This window comes from Akebia trifoliata, chromosome 15 (genome assembly GCF_017979445.1).
Source record: "Akebia trifoliata isolate Shusen 1 chromosome 15, ASM1797944v1, whole genome shotgun sequence".
NCBI classification, from domain to species: domain Eukaryota; kingdom Viridiplantae; phylum Streptophyta; class Magnoliopsida; order Ranunculales; family Lardizabalaceae; genus Akebia; species Akebia trifoliata.
The window spans coordinates 19,564,856-19,583,123 of record NC_141389.1 but is presented as its reverse complement, the minus strand read 5'-3'; the positions used below and the strand labels follow the sequence as shown (position 1 = coordinate 19,583,123).

The 18,268-nt window shown below is 30.5% G+C and overlaps 1 protein-coding gene across 1 annotated transcript; it reads right to left on the bottom strand.

Moving 5' to 3' along the window:
* Window positions 1-482: 482 nt before the first annotated feature.
* LOC147384522 (Major facilitator superfamily protein) lies at window positions 483-5,534 on the bottom strand. The gene is made up of 14 exons (XM_086426305.1): window positions 5,210-5,534; window positions 5,036-5,136; window positions 4,219-4,297; window positions 3,882-3,941; window positions 3,702-3,768; window positions 3,499-3,623; window positions 3,316-3,417; window positions 2,835-3,212; window positions 2,275-2,322; window positions 2,102-2,164; window positions 1,864-1,944; window positions 1,652-1,750; window positions 897-1,034; window positions 483-787 (listed from the first exon to the last, which is right to left on the bottom strand). Exons 1-14 carry the CDS (start codon window positions 5,420-5,422, stop codon window positions 653-655), a joined length of 1,689 nt encoding a protein of 562 aa, XP_086282431.1. The 5' UTR covers window positions 5,423-5,534; the 3' UTR covers window positions 483-652.
* Between the last annotated feature and the right edge of the window lie 12,734 nt (window positions 5,535-18,268).

The window sequence follows — 18,268 nt, the reverse complement described above, 5'->3', positions numbered from 1 at the left end:
CAGGAACAGGACACTCTCCAAAATAATTACAAAATCATGTTTTATTTTATTTTTCTTACTTATTTGGTAATTAAATATTAATAGTGAAATACCCTGATTATCCCTGTCCATTAAAGAACTCCCATCTCCTCTTACCTCCTCAAACAGGTTCCACACAAAAGAAAATCTCAGCTGTCAAATATCATTTTTCCCGGATTGGCTTTTGGATGCATCATCAAAGAGTTAACAAGATCAATCACTACTTAGGTTCTCTGTGTTTCAATCTTAGGGTGATTAGAATATTTCACTGTTATGCCTCGTACCAATTTAACCGTTTTAAAAATATATTTAATTACCAAATCAGTATAAATAAATAAAACATGATTTAGTAATTATTTTGGAAAGTCTCAGTAATTTTTAAATCTTCATCACCTGTTTTTGTAAAATGTCCTAAATTTAATCTAGAGTTAAGTGTGGACCTCTATTTCCTTTGGGCAGTAACATTGAAGCATAGTAATATATAGTAATACAACAGACCCCTCGAAACGAATTAGTTACACATAGATGAGCCATCAAATATGTATCAAGGACAAAGACTACAGACTAACCAGGTTTGTTGGGGGTGGGGGAAGGAAGGCTATTGGCAACTGATACTGACAAGCTCGCTCCACTTTCACTTCAAAATCTTTGATTCTATGTCCTCCAAACTCAAACCTTTTGTCTCTGGAACGAAAAAGACTACGAACAAAAGAGATATTAACGCAATACCTGCAAAAAGGAGGAAAAGGTTCTCTGTCCCCAGTAACTCCTGTAGAATTAATGAATCTTAATTCAGGTCACGAAGTCACAAATATATAGTTTAACTGAGGAGGAACTTGTTTTGAAGGTAAGAGATTTTATTGGAATTGAATTCATACCTTCAACGGGGAGAAAGCAAAAGTAACAACGGCATTTGAGCCGAAGTTGGTAAGAACCGCAAGACTAATTCCACGCCCTCTTGTTCGAAGTGGGAATATCTCCGACACCATTAGCCAACTAATTGGGCCAAAAGATATCTGTGAAAAAGCCAATTAAATAACAGAAAACTGTCACCCAAGTAACTTTCACCTCAATTATGTGGAGAAAGGAAGAAAGCTTTACGAGTGACAAACAATATCTATTTTTACAACTTGTTCTGATACAAGGACTGACATTAATATATGGTAATAAAAATAGAAATAATCATCCTGTATTATTATATAGAGATGCTATTGGCACCCCAACTTTTACTTATTACATCCCAATTTCTTAAATTATTTAACACAGATTAAAAACACACTCTTTCAAACATTACTAAGGTTGGGCTCAAATAATAATCTCAACATCAAAACACATTCTAACACTCGTTCAAACAATTTCAGTAGTTGTTTGCAGTTATGATTAGGCTCATATAAAATCTTAAACCCAAAAATAGAAAAATAGAAAAATAAAAATAAACTAAAGAGTTTCTATTGGCACCCCAACTTATACTTGTTCTCAACCATTCACTTATTTTCTTTATTTTTAATTGGGGTGTAATAAGTAAAAGTTGGGGTGCCAACAGCAGTTCTCTTATTATAGTAGGGGAGAATTTCCCCTAGTGTAGAACTTTGAGATGTAAAGAAACTATAAACAGTAAGAGACAAGACAGTACTTGGTAGCAGCCAACATATAGTAGTAGTGCAGCTACAGCAACGATAGGGAAGCCCTCAAGAACTTTATAGTAAGCTGCAAGGAGGAGCAAAGAAACTACCTGTAGCACACAAACAGAAGCAAAAAAGGGAACATTTGGTCATTTTATTCACCAATCAATAAGTCGAAGCGGGCATAATACAAAAATCCATGTAAGAGTGATGTGCTGCATACAATGCCACTGACACCTCCAATCAGTAAGGGACGTCTCCCAAGATCATCAACTTTTAGGACCGCTACTCCTGTCATCAGTAACTGCAGAAGGATCAATGGAAAACCAATTACTCCCTTAAGGATCAACTGAAATCAAGAACCGAAAATTTCCGAAAAAGAGATTCATGCTTGGTACTTCTCTTCAATTTTCAAGTAACTCAGATACCAAAAAAACTTGGAGAAGAATAATTGATCATACCTTAAACACACCAATTATAACCGATACACGAGCAGCATCTGCCGCAGCTGAGAACCCAGCACTCTAGAAACATGTTCGTGGAAAGAAAACAAGTTATAGTTGAGCAATTCAGTAAATGTGGAACTCTTTAAACTTTATGCACCTTAAAGGTTCAGATTTGAAGACAATAGAACCTGAAGAATGGATCCTGCATAGTATAGAACACTTGGCTGCCCTGTTATCTGTCATGATTAGGTGTTCAATTCAGTTCTTTTAGTTCATGAACTAGTTGGTAAAAGAATAAAGAAAAAAAGAAAAGAATAAAGCGGGAAACAATCAAATTCGTGATAAAATAAACACAGGACCGACTAGTTGCACACCACTAGTTGTTGGTTGCACACTAACATAAAAAAAATAAAAATAAAAAAGAAGTAACTTTTAATTGCATTTTAGAACCTTTATTTCAACCTAGGTTCAGGGCCTATCACCATGTAGTGATTTCGTCTTCTCTGCTTGTGTAAATTGTAAACATGCTTGCTACATGACCAAGTATTTCTTACATAAATTATTGAACCAACAGTAATTTATGTGAGCATGGTTGAAAAAAAAAAGAAAAGTGCAACATTTTTTTTTGGAGTGTAATCATCCAAATGGATTGCAAAGGAAAGTTTTTAAATGACTGAGTGCAACTGGTAGTGGGTTGTGTGGAACTAGTCAGTACCAATAAACACCTAGAATACCAAGTCAAAAGTACCTGCTGGAAAAGGACCAAACCTCCACCAATTACAAATGCTTTCAAACTCGACCCTTGAAACACCTCCAAGAAACTTTCTTTGGAGTCGTCTTCCCCGTAAGAAGACTTCAGCGAGACAATAGTATCTTCTATCTGTTTCTCAGATACTTTGTCACCAGCAGGCCGCCCTCTCAGTTTGCTTAAGGCAAGCATGGCCTTCTCTTTGTATTCCTGTAAAGATCCTTTACCTTGAACTGCTCTAAGAAGTAACCAGCGTGGCGATGATGGCAGACTCAGCATGCCTAATCCCATTATGACTGCAATAGGGGCACTAAACCCGTACATGTAACGCCACCCTCCAACTGCATTAATCTCAATACTTCCAACAAGGTAACCCAACTGCACAAAAAATGCATATTTCTAATCCAACAAGTTCCACAATATGAATTGAATTGAACAGAAAATCTATCACTTTTCTTTGTTCATTTATAAAAAGAAGTACCAATATCCCAAGAACTATCATGAGTTCCTTTAAAGATATAAGCGTTCCACGAATCTGAGATGGGGCAGTCTCTGCGATATAAAGGGGAGCTCCATGCATGGCCTGTGCGAACCAAATTATTTCTCACCAACCTTACCAAAAATAGCTAACAAATATGGTGAGAATAGTTTCAAAGATTCTCACCAACCCTATTCCAAGGCCATAGAGAAGGCGTCCAATGATGAGAACACTGAGGTCCGGAGCAGATCCAGTGATCAAACCGCCAAAAAAATATAGCATGGACGCTATGATAAGTTCACGTCTCCTCCCTTTACCAAAAAAATTCATGAGGTTGGACTAGAAGCAAAACAATTATAGGGAAGGATGCAAAAAAATAGAATATGTACCAAGGAAATCTGCAATTGGGTAGACGAGGAGGGAACCAAGAAGAGCTCCATAAAGGGAACCACTAACCTACATTTGAGACAAACCAAAGAAAATAAATTAGGCAAAATCCATCTATCTGTCGAAAATAGAACACAAAGGTTTCAATTATGGGTGCAAAAGCACTCAAGTATGAACTATACCACAAGACCAAGTTGTATTGATGAAAGGTTGAACCATGTTGTGCCACTAAGATCAGGGGACTGAGCAAACAATCAAAACCACAAAATCATATTAAATAATATATGAGTAGTTCCTCGATTAAATGAAGTGATATTGTAAGTACACTTCACTAGAAGTGGTGAATCTAAGGACCTGATTGGTATGTTACAAATCATTTGCAAATGCAAATAATTTTCTGAAATCAATTTTACTGGTGCTTGGTTACACAATGCAAATGATTCATAGTGTACCAAGCAAGGCCAAAATGAAAATTATACAAAAGAAAAAAAAAAAAGAGCCCTTAAGAAAATTTGGTACCTGCAAAGATATGGTAGCTCCGGATGTGGCACCGATATCATACCCAAATAGTAAACCTCCCAAAGCAGGGAATAAAAACCTAAAATTTCATTAAATAAGCACTCAAAAACAACACATTGTTAACCATAAACTACTAATTGGTGTTGAAAATTTATAAGTGGCAGTTTGGATTTACCCTCTTGACACCCAAAAATAATAAACATTTTTGGTTGAAAAATGTTTTATAAAATATATCTTTTTCTGGAGGGATAATGGCAATCAAAATTTGCTATCCAATCAACTACTCCAAAAAAGACCGATCTGTTGGAGAAGAGAACTATGAATATAAGAGGGTCACAGGGATTAAATGGGGTATGACACACCCAAGAGTAGAGGAAAATATACACTCAACAAAATTGGCCATAAATCTCAAAGCCTTGATCTGGATAGGTGATACTTCTATTTCAAGAAATTCATTATAAAAAAAATAAAAAATAAAAACGGGCATTTCATGTTCAACTTGATGGAAGGAAAAAAAAATTATATAAAATCTGTAAATTTTATTCATAAAAGATTTTCTGCGTTGAATTCAGTTCCTTCTAATTCCATAATTCAGATGATGAAAAGTACTATGAAGTGCAGAGAACCTACAAAATTTAGCCAAATGCCTTACCATGGACAATGTAATAAATACCCATTAATTAAAATTATATACAAATTTAAAAAAAAAGAAAAAAAATTTGGGATTTTCACTATCTAGCCAAAAATAGTGAAAAATAAGTAAAACAACACATCTAGTTGTTGTATAATAAAATTAAAATGGGCAGTCAGAACGTACGGAAAAATTACAGAAGACCAAGCAAAAACCTCTTGTGCTGTTGCGTCAGAACCAAGCGATTTGGCTTCTTCTCCTAAAGAATGCTCTTTTTGGGCACCCACCTATACTATACACCAAAGCATTCAAAAACGAACCCATAATCTACAAATGAGAAGCAAATCTCGAATCACTCACCTTATTGTATCTGAGTCCTCGACTCCGTTCTGATAGCAAGGGTATTCCCGTAAATACATGATTTTTCTGGGTGAAAGAGTTTCCCTTGGAATTTTCTTTCTGGGTTAGGAAGCTTAAACTCTGTGAATTCATGTGGAGTAGTTTCGTTTTCTTGGATTGAAATGGGTTTGAGAAGTTGGGACTGAAGAGAGTCGAAGAAGCAGAGTAAGACATCGTTGCATCTGATTATAGTGGAGAGTTTGTGTTTCCTCCTTTTATTGGTGACATTGTTTGTGGTCTATTAGTTTGACATTTTGACTGGCTTCAAGGTTTCAATTTCTCCAAAAGAACCAAAACAAAATAATAATAATCGATTCTACACTTCTCGAGGCATTTTATTAAATAATCTCATGTAGCTGATTCATCTTACCGAACGTCAATAAGATACACGTGTCCTTGCTCACTTCACCAATGGCACGACATGTAATTATCTATTTTAGAACAACGAATATAAAATGCTTGCTCGTGGAAGTGACCACATCACTTTGGATTGTTTTATTAGATTCCTTATATTCTTTATTATTTAAATTCAAATTCAAACACCGACATTTTCAATTGAAATAACAAATCACTTATCTTTCATCGAAAGACTCAGATTAAAAAAATAAAATTCAAAAAATAATTTTCTTTTGAGCTTGATATAAGTTTTTGAAAATTATCGAACTTTCAAATAACTCCCAAACTTAAAATTGAAATACAATTGTGAAAAATAATTTTTTTAGGAATTTATTTTTTCAAAATTCATATAATTTTATCATCGACAATATTGAAGCATCCGATCATGTTTTTGGATGCCATAAGGTGAGCCCAAGATTAGTCGAAAATAGTAAAATATTTCAGAGAAACATTTTTCTTACTAACTTAGTAAGATTTGAAATCTTACTAAGGATCATTGAGCTCAAATGGATTATCATATTGGTAATCCAAAACAAAAGTTCATGATCCTTAAAAGAAAATAAATAAATAAAAAAATTATGAAAAAAAATTATATATTTTTTTAATGAAAATAATTTTTTCAAAAAATTCAAATAAAAATAATAATAATGAATAAAAAATATTTTTCTAATTAACCTACAACAATAAAAAAAAAGAGGTGTTTCAACTTTTTACTATGAGAGATATTTTAAGGGAGGGGCTACTGACACCCCAACTTTTACTTATTACATTCCAATTACTTAAATTAATTATCACACCCCAATTAAAGATCAAAACACACTCTTCAAATATTACTAAGGTTTACCTCAAATAACAATCTCATCATAATAACATACTATAGCACTCATTCAAACAATTTTAGTAGCTTTTTACAATTAAAAAATGTTCATATAAAATCCTAAATCTAAAACAAAAGAATCTAAGAAAAAATAAATTAGTGTTTCTATTGGCACCTCAACTTTTACTTATTCTCAACCATTCACCCATTTTCTTTATTTATTACTAAGGTTTGCCTCTAATTACAGTCTCAACAAAATAACATATTATAGTACTTTTTCAAATAATTTCAATAATTTTTTACAATTAAAAAAAAGGTTCATATAAAATCTTAAACCTAAGACAAAAGAATCTAAGAAAAAAATAAGAGTTTCTACTGGCACCTCAACTTTTACTTATTCTCAACCATTCAATTATTTTCTTTATTTTTAATTGGGGTGTAATAAGCAAAAGTTTGGGTGCCAATAACACCTATCTTAAAATGTCTCTCATAGTAAAAAGTCGAAACACCTCCTTTTATTTTTGCAGGTTAATTAGAAAAATATTTTTCTTTCATTTTTTTTTTTCATTTTTTTATTTGAATTTTCAAGGAAATCATTTTCATCAAAAAAGCATAATTTGTTTTACATGAATTACTTTTTTGATTTTTTTTTCATAATGAAAAACCTTGGTATTAGATTTGCCAATTTTATAATTCAATTGAGCTCAACGATCATTAGTAAGATTTCAAATTTTACCAAGTTAGTAGGAAAATGGCTTTTCTAAAATACTTTATTGTGTCAAAGTAACCTTGGGCTCTCCTTGTGGCATCCAAAAACATGATCGGATGCTTCAATATTGTAGTGGACAAAAGTATATGAACTTTGAAAACACAAATCCCAAAAAAATAGTCATTTTTCACTATTATATTTCAATTTTAAGTTTGAGAGTTATTTGAAAGTTTGGTAACCATCAATTTTCAAAAAATTGGATCAAGCTCAAAAAAAAATATTGTTTCTTGAATTTTATTTTTTTTATCTGAGTTTTTATGAAACTTAGAGGGCAATGGTAGTGTTGGACTGGTGATGTGATTATCCATATGAGTAAAACGACCCTTAGTAAGGATTAAAATCTTACCACATTAGTAAGACAAGTGTTTTGCTATTTCAATTGAAAATGGCGGTGTTTGGATTTGTATTTAATCAATAAAGAGTATAAGGATTGTTAAAAAAATTAAGATGGAGGCACTGCTACAAAAAAATTCCAAGCAATCCTCCAATAAAATTGCGCGGTCATTATGTGTCAACAATATGCCCACCAACAAAATCGCTCTCTAGTTTTTGGTGCACACACTAGATGCCCTCTAACGTGTTGGCTCGCAACCTAATAAACATTTGACATGTCGCGTGAATGACATCAACAAGAGAGAGAAAGAGAGAGTTTCTCTCTTGCCCACTGTCACATATTTATTTTTTTTACATTTCAAATCTTAAAAAGGGTCATTGGGCCAACATTGATTATCACATTAACAATTCAACAACACAACATTTTAGATTTCATAAAACTATTCATATTTAGAAAAAAGAAATTAAAAAAATATTATTTTTCAATCTTGATCCAACGTGCTGAAAATGGACAACCATCAAGCATCCAAATTTAAAAATAAAATTCAATGGTGAAAAGTAACTATTTTTTTAAAGTCCATATAATTTTATTCTCTACAACTCCATTGCATTATATCATGTTTTTGAATGTCACAAGGTAATCAAATCATAAAGTTTACTTTTTTCACTGTGAACAGGAGGGAGAAAGGGGCATTGACAAAATATAGTGTCCATTTAGCATCACTCTCTTTTTTTTTTTTTTGAGTTGTGATAATATGATGCTCCTCTCTCACATATGCCAGCATCACAAAACCATAAATCATTAGCCTCGAGATACACAAGAAAAGATTTATGATAATGTGCATCTTGTGGCAAATGATCTACAATTCTATGATGGGGGCGTATGTCAGATAGAGGCATTAGAAAATCATTAACATTTTTTTTAGTCACAATAAATTGAGTTGAAATTCTCTCGCTTAGTGTGGCATGTGCACAAATGACAAAACCATAGATTTGTACCTTGTGTATACCGAAAAAAAATTCTATGATTTCTATCCATAAGTCACGTCAAGCGATTGAATTTCGAGTCCCTTTCTCATTAGTCTTTTATTTATTTGTTTTTCAAGGGAAATCGAACTTAAGACTAGAGATGTACATTTTACATGTGACCCGAAACCCAGACCAAAAACCAACCTGAAAATAAGAACCAAACCTAGACTTAAATCCAATAAAAATCAGTTCGAGTTCAATTGTCCCCCCCCCCCCTCCTCAATGGCCAACCTGAAACCCAGCCCGGATTTTTTGAAAAATGGTAAAAAAAATTGAAAGTTTTTTAACCCCCCCCCCCCCAATGGATTTATTATCATTTTTAATCCGTTGGGATGGGGCTAAGAGGAAATATTGAGTTTTTATTTATTTATAAACATACCAAAATTATTTTCATAATTTACTACTCTAAATTCTCTCAATTTCTTTAATTTATTTTCATAATTTTATAGTAAATTCTCTAAGGTCTCCATTAAATTGATATTTATTCTCAATTAATTTAATGATCAAACAATCAAGATTCTTCTACGTAGCAAGATCAAGATCAAATTATCTTCAAAGTGATGAAATCATCATCAAGTGCTCAAAACCAAGTTATCATCAAGTGATCAAGAATTTCTTCTATGTGACAATATCAATTGATCAAATCGACACATAGCATGATCAACCAATCAAAATAAGAATTTTTAACATTAAAGTATAGTGGTTCTAATTTTTTTCTTCATATTAATAGTAATGCCTTCTCCTCCTCTTTTTTATTTTTTCTCTACTTTCAAATGGAGTCTAATCAACCTCTATTAATTTTTATTTTAATATTATTTTAGTGTTAATTTTATATAATGGATCCTCAAAATATTAATATTGCTGATTTTCAAAATTGTGATGATCCTCAAAATTTTAATATTGATTTTAATTCATTTACTTATGTGGGGCTAGTAATGAGTCAAAACCCTTTAATCTTATTCTCCCAAAAAAAATCGAAAAGATTTTGATTTGAAGCAAAGCAACATTTTATATTAATGAATGTTATGAACCCAAACGGAAGTAAAACGGAAAATGTAAAATATAATTATTGTGGTAAAATTTTAATTTATTCTAGTATATTTATTGGAATGAGCACATTGAATAAACACATAAAAAATACGTGTTCAAGAAAAGAACAATCCGATATAACTTAAAATCTACTTAGTCAATCAATTAATGGTAAAATAAGCACATGGTCATCTGATGTCGAAAGAGTACGATGGAAAACCGTTAAATTTTTATTATCGAAGAAATATCATTTTTAGTAATTAAAAAATACATTATAAAGAATTTATTTAAAAAAATGTATTTTCTTAGTTTTGAAAGTATTTTTAGAAATACATTGACAAGAGATGTAATGAAAATATTTTAAATTAACAAAATAGAAATAGAAATTTTATTATAAAATGCACCTAGCAAAATATGTTTTATTTTTTTATTTATGGACTTCAATTCAAGGTATACAATAAATGTGTGTTATGGCACATTTTATAGATGAAAATTAAATTTTGCATAAAAGAATTATATTTTTTTATTTATTAAATACAAAACATACCGACTTAGTAAGTTTTGAAGATTTGCAAAATATTTTATTACATTATGAAATTACTAATAAAATATTTACAATTACATTAGATAATTATAGTAGTAATAATCATGTCGTAACTTACCTTAAATATGTTTTATTTGACGAATTAATTTTAAAAGAATTATTACATATTTATTATGCGGCACATATTTAAAATTTAAGTGTTTGTATGGATAAGAGCCACAAGTACTTAAAACATAAGTACTCCTAGAAGTACTTTTTGAAGTACTGTTTGGAATAGGATAATTATTGTACGTTTGGATGCAGGTTCTGAGAAGTACTTTTGATAAAGTTTTGTATTTGAAAACTACTCTGAATTCTATTAAAATGATCAGAATACCCTTATAAGTATCAGTTACTATTTTTAACATATAACTCAATAAATTATACTAAAAAAAAATAAAAGTAATTACTATTTTTATCCATAAAACTTATATAAACACATAACAATTATAAACAAATGAAAAATATTGTGAGCAAATATATACAACCACTAAAAATATGTGAAAGCGCTCTCGATCCGCGGGGTGCGTGGATCCGCTTTTGACCCTTGAGGTTTGAGAGTCGCCACCTAGTTATTATGGTCTAGGAACCAAACTGACTCTAAAACGGATAAAAAACTAATCTACTTAAGAAAAATTGAATCCGGGGATCACATTACGGAGTTGGAAGGTGTTAGGCACCAACCCCGTCCGGCCAATGCCAGTCTCTACTTATCCCAAATAAGACTACATTGCTAATGACAAAACCTAGATAAAAAATAACAGAAATGTTACCTTCGATATGTAAAGGTTTTATTCCCTCAGATCTGGTGAAACTGCTCCTTGTACCCTACTCCTTGTTTCGTTCTATCTCCGGATCTAATTTTTGATCTCCGAGGCAAGGTATCTCCTTCTTGGATCTGGATGCTTCGAATTTGTTATGAATTTTGGGGTGTTTTTGAAAGGCTTTTAGGTATTTTTTAGGCTAAAATCGAAGTATGGGTGTTAGATAAGGAGTTGAGGCTTCAAAATTAGGGTTTTGGGGAGGTTGTGGAGGCTTCTTCACCTATTTTTTCTAGGGTTTTTTCTTTGATACGAAAATAGGGTGTGGAGGCTCCTATTTATAAAGTTTTTTAGAAGCATTAGGGTTTGATTAAGGTTTCTTTTAGAGTTTTAATTAGGTTTTGACTTTGGTCTTATGAGATTGACTTAGTCTTTAGAATTTTAATTTAGGGTTTTGACTTTAATCTTATGAGATTAATTTGATTAGTTTATATTAGGGTTTTGACTTTAGTCTTATGAGATTTACTTGATTAGTTTATATTAGAATTTTGATTTAGGGTTTTGACTTTATTCTTATGAGATTGACTTTGACTTTGACTTTAGTATTTCTTGATTGGCTTTTAATATCTTGACTTTAGTCTTACTTGATTGACTTTAGTCTTACTTGATTGACTTTAATTTTTGGAGAACCCCCTTTTATTATATCTTTAATTCTTTGGGCCCCCAGATGGAAGGGTCCTTAAATAAATATCCTAGCAACCATCAACAATTTTGCCTGAAAGCCTGATTGATCGATTTTTTAGTTTAAATTTTTAAATTAATTTTATTAATGTTTCACTTTACATTATTTAATATTTTATTTATTTATTTCGAAAATTTTAATTATTAAATTTATGAAATTATCGTTTTGCCCTCGGAGAGGATTTTTTACGTTTTAAGTCGTTTTTCAATATTCCAGGATGTTTTGGAATCAGTTTTTCATAAGGAATTCAATGGGAATATTGGTTTTTGTCATTTATGAATTTTTTGTATGAAATGGTGGTGAACTTTATGAGGGGCATTTTCGTAATTTTATCGAATTTTGTGAAAATTGACGAAATGATTTATTTGGTTTCGATTTGTTACTTTATGTGTTTGAATGAGTTTTCCTAATCGTAACGTAGGCTCTAGGGTTGTTTTGATGTTAGGGGTATTTTGATAATTTGGTCATTTTTAGTGATTTTTATCGTGAAACTTCTTTTTGGTCTACAAGATGATGATTTCTATGTTTCTAGGGTCGTATTTTCCTAACGTAGCGTGGTTTCTAAAGTTTTCAACTCGAGATACCTCATACGAATTTCTGAAACATATCTGGTAACAAAATAAAGTATTGGAATAATCATCCATCATTGGGAACCGTTGCGATCTGGTTGACGAGTTGATTAATTAGGCGGATGCAAAAATGGGGTGTCTACAATATGAAGAAGCTTTCACCACATCAATGGATAGGAAAGTTGTATGTAATTATTCACATCAATTTTGCAAGAAGAAACTTTCAACCAAGGCGCCTCGCCATACCTTAACACAAAACCCCATGTCAGATATCGAGGCACTAGATGACACCTCGAAATTTCGGCATGGTCTCATTTGTTTATGTTAACATTCCAAGGCGTTCAACCTGCACCTGATAAACGACATACATTATCCTACATATATACATAAAAAATATAATACAAGCGGAAACCTATATACATCTAATAACGTATGATAAATCAGAGTGTGGAAAGAAGAAATTTATATTTAGGATTATACAAAAATTCCTCACTCTAACAAAAGTCCTAACGCTTAACACAAATCTATAATACTCTTGGACAAATCGAATATAACCCCAATACTCACCAGGTGATGGACTCTAGTTGTCTATCTGACACATCAGATAATCCTCATTTGTGTTTTATACCTGCATCGCCACGTTCTGAATCTGAAACTAAAAAAAATAAGGAAGGAAAGGGTGAGTAACAATGGTTACCCAATAGGAAAACAAACAATTTCTACTAATAACCTCTTCTAACATGACCGAATAACCATACTAAATCATTTTAACATATGCAAAGTTTTATAAAAGAAACTACGATTAACTAGTACATATAACCAGTGATGAGTAACTAAACATTTTAAAACTCACATTACATTCATCAACAATACTTATTATAACATTTTTTTATACAAATCTAATTGATCAAATGGAAACATTAAACATGCATTTCATTTTATATATCGAAATAAAGTAATAAATACATAATACATAATGGTGGAGTAGTGGAATTAGAGAGTTGGGATTCATGATTGGATTACTCCCAGTCGGGACATGATGTTACAATTTCTTACTGCCTTTAGTTCTTGATTTTGTGGTTGGTTGCTGCACTTACCACACTAGGTTGATCATTTATCTGGCTCAGGCTGGTCGTTTGACGAAATCGTAAGCAATGAGTTTCTTTTCAATGTGTCAAAACATTCGACTATATAAATTGTTAGTGATCATTAACTAATCATATTTGTCTATGCCTATAAAGCGTGCATGTGATTCCCAAATATCCAATTCATTCGTATACGATCATCTTTACATTATAAATTCATTGGTAAAGATAAAGAGGAATAAACTCATATTTCAATTGTGACTCCACTCTTATACGCGTCACATATTACATATGAGCTTGGCGGTTCCTACTGTGCATCCCAAGATAGTACACCATTCCAGATGATATGAAGTACTATCCCTTCAGGCATTCACAAACTCTTTAACAGTTCACAAAATAGTTATATATATATATATTATTTTTATTTGAAAACAAAAGAGAAATTAACAATACAAGATTGAGAATGGATATCCAGTTTCCTACCATGCAATTGTGACTACCCGGCCTAAAATAAATAACAGAACGGAAACGTAAACAACGCCTCGCGCTAACAGAATTTAAATAAACATGCAACCAATCATTATCCCTGAATATCTCTTCACCAACCTACATACAACATTACAATGTAAAATGTAGACATCACTCTTTAGCCGTATTTCCTCCCCCCATAGCCACGTGTCAGCTTATGGAACCTGTCATGTGTAGCACTGCTACCACACCACTATCCCAGTTGATCACAGGTCAAATTTGGCACGTGCACGGGGTGTAACACCCCATTTTTTCGAATATAAAATGCAGACATCACCCCTTGGGTGTGATTCTGATATTCTACCATTTCTTCCCCTTTTCCTTTTTTTTTTTCAATTTTCGCAGTTATCAATCTTTCGAAAAATATATATTCACTTTCTAATATTCATCAAATCAATATGAGTTCACTGAATATTAAATAATTTTTTAATTAATGAAATTCATTTTTTTCAATAACATTAAAAAAATACAAAACTTATATCAAAACGGGGTCCGAGTGGTGCACATGACCTAACTGATGGAAATAATCCGGTGAAATATCCTACCTATGTATAATTTGTTATAAAATACAATTAAACATAACAAATATGTAAGTTCTAGTGTGAATTTGAAATAATCAATTGAATTCTATATTTTTGAAAATACATCACAAATTTTTAATTAAATTCTAAATGTAATTTTCACAATGTACGATTACTAATAGAAATTAAGAGTTCCTTACTATCTCTGTGCGAGATGATCGAAGCGTGTGTACGAAAATCGAGATAATTGGCGTAGAAATTGAGACGGACCGAACTTTAAAGCGGCTGATTTTTTAATTTGACCAGGTAGTTTCAAAGATCTCGACGTCGTTATCATTTTTTCATTCTGCGACGGAAGACAGTTTGACCCCGAAATAAGCGAAATTCGAGGTCAAAGTTTCGAAATTCCCGTATATATATATATATACGACTAATTTTTGAAAATACGGTGTGAAAGAGAAGATGAAACGAAGAGATCTTGGGTGGATTTTGTAGATGTCGAGACTACAGACCTTTTTTTCCTCTACGTTGATCGTTGAAAACGAACCGTTTGTAGTGAATTTGGCGTTGAAGATCGGTAAAAAAAATTCATTTAAATGTCATGGTTGTTTTGGATGAGTTGGGGACGATGATGAATAAAAAAAATTAAAAAGAAATTTATTTATATAAATTTTGGGACGAATCAGTATTTTACCTATTATTTCGTTCGACGATAACTTGACCATCCGGACTCCAAAAGTGACGAATGAATACTCTATTTCGTCTAACTTTTTATTTTGGATGTATGGTGTGATCGATTTTTATAAATTCTATCTCTAACAAAAATTTACATTTTTGGTCTGATGTGATCCTAAAATTGACGTCATTTTCGTTTTTAACGATAATTCGACTTTTTGATCTCTAAAAATGACAGATAAATAGTCTATTTTCTATAATTTTTCGTTATGAATTCAATGGTATGATCAAATTTTAAAAATTATTGTTTTAGCAAAAAATCATTATTTTAGCCTGATCCGCCTCGATAATCGAGGATTTTATAATTTTTCTGTTCAGATTCACATTTGAGCGTGCTTAAAAGATAAAGTATGGTAAAGTCAGATTTCATTAAAAATGACCAAAATAGAATCCTACAATTTTATCCTAAATCCCACCTTCAGTATTTTCTCAAAATTCTACTATTTTTTCTTTTTCAATATATGAATAAAAAATTAAGGGTTTTACAATTGGAATCCTCATGGATAAATCATTAAGTGAATACTTGGAGGAGTTACAAATCCAAATGCTACATTAAAAGGCTACCACCACATCAATGAATAGTAATATAATATTATAAATTGCATTTTTGAGGGTATGTTTGTAATTTTCAAAATTTATGAAGTACATACTTGTCCCAAATGCTACACCAAAATGCTACCCCCACATCAATGGATAGTAATATAATATTATTGTAATTGCATTTTTGAGGGTATGCTTGTAATTTTCAAAATTTATGAGGGGCATACTTGTCTCAAACGCTACACCAAAAGGCAGCTACCACATCAATAAATAGTAATATAATATTATTCCAATTGCCTTTTTAAGGGTATGCTTGTAATTTTCAAAATTTATGAATGGCATACTTGTTTCAATCCCATTATTTTCATAGTGTTTTGTGGCTCCGCGCAAGAGTAGTTTAGAGAAGTAGCAATATTGGTATTTTGTGAAAAAATACCAAAATGACTCCAAAGTAAAGTAGTTCTCTCCGAGAGCTATTTATCCAAACACCCTTAACGTGCTTCTGACTCCTTGTAAGAGTCAAATGCACTTAGAAAAGTCAATCGACACAGGCCCTACTAGTATAAGATGGGATTCAATATATAAATAATATTTTTAAAAATATTAGAGAAATTATTAGTATTATAACAGTATCACATATTAAATATGAATAATTTAATGAATATTGTGTATTATTTGGCTTACCACCCACTAGCTTATCATTAGATGTGTCACATCGATAGAATTTCACCTATTATAATTTACAACACGTGGTTCGTTACAAAAATTCAATAAAAAGATTTTTATAAGACAAATAATGAAACACAACTAAAAGAAAATGATTGAATAATGAATCTAATATTTGTGATTATTCTCAAAGTTTTGTCGAAATTACAAAAAATTATTCTAAATGAAAATATGTTATATCGACCGAATTTTGTATGTAATTAGCTCAAATTAAAGAACTTTTAAATTTGAATTTGAATAATAACAATGTTACACAAATAAATTATAAATTTAATAAATATTAAAAAATTATTCTACATAACTTAGTATTTACTTCAATTATGAACCCTAGATTTGAAACTAAGAACTTAATTTTAATTTAAGTAGTGATTTTGATGTTAAAGTTGAAATACAAAAATTTAAAAAGAATTATCTAATTTTTCTAATATTTACATATTAAAATAAAAATTAAAAAGTATAGAAATATTTTATATCATTCTCTCAATTTATGGACTTCTTCATTTGAAGGATTGATCTTTAATATTAAATTTGTAGTAGAAGAAATAGTAAATCTTGTAAAGGAAAAAAATAAGATGGTGAGAGATAATATCAATTAAATATAAGAATTAAAATGAGATTTTTTAACATTAAAATTTTTTAAATAAAATATATTAAAATTCGTACCTCTAAATGATTGTATTTACAAAGATGTTGCAATTATTATAGGATATCTTTTAACAATTTGACTGAATTTTTCACTAATAGTTTTGGTTAAATTAGCCTATAATGTCAAATGTATTGGGGACGACGAACTTATTAAAATTAGAAAAATATTTTAGTAATAAATCAATTTAAGATAAATAAATAATAATAATTTTAGAAAATATATTTACTTACGATGAATCTATTAATGTGATTTGATGTCGAAAAATCTCCATTCCTTCTTTTTTCTAATTATACTAATAGATGCATCAACTACAATTATGACAGTTACTATATTTATAATAAGAAAAAATTAATATCTATTATAATTTTATTTTATTTGTATTAATAATGATAATAATTAAATAATTATAAAATTAATGTTCTTAATTATATAATTAAATTATTACGTATCAGTGGCTGATCTAATAATGCATAATTTGACAATAAGTCTAAGGTTACAAAATTGTACTTAATGATATATATACTCATTGTCGTATATTCAAATTCATCTAATCTACTTCTCTTGTCAGTATGATCTCATACTTTGTATTTTCTATATTATACTTCGATGCAGCTTCTTTGATAATTTCATTAGAAATATAATAAAATGAATTACATTTTAGATTTGGTTCAAATAATTTAATTGATTCGTTGATTAGAACAATTTGTATTTAATAGCCTTATCAAATGCATACAAAAAAATATTAATATAAATTTATAAAAAAAATATTTATTCATTATTTTTAATAAGAAAAATATAGATATTACTAACCTCTTCATCTACGAAAATTAATTTCATGACTGATCCAGATCACTTTTCCTATTATAGACATATTCCCCCCCTTTATGTGCAAGACGACATTTTAAAGTTCAATTTGTATAATTATGATTCAAAGAAGAAATATATTGATAGTCTGACTCAATCTACTTATTTTTATTTTGTAAATTATTTTCTACAAATATAAAAAAATTTAGTCAATAAATATTATAAAAATTAGAATAAATCTACACAATGGATAAATTAAATATTAAAACAATGTTATTAAACTATGGTTGGTAAGTTAATGACATACTCAAAAATTTCATTGTATACAATATTTTTGGTATAGCCAGGCTCATTATAGTCGAAAATTGGCTTAATTATAAATTTTGTTGTTAACTTTGAGACCTCTC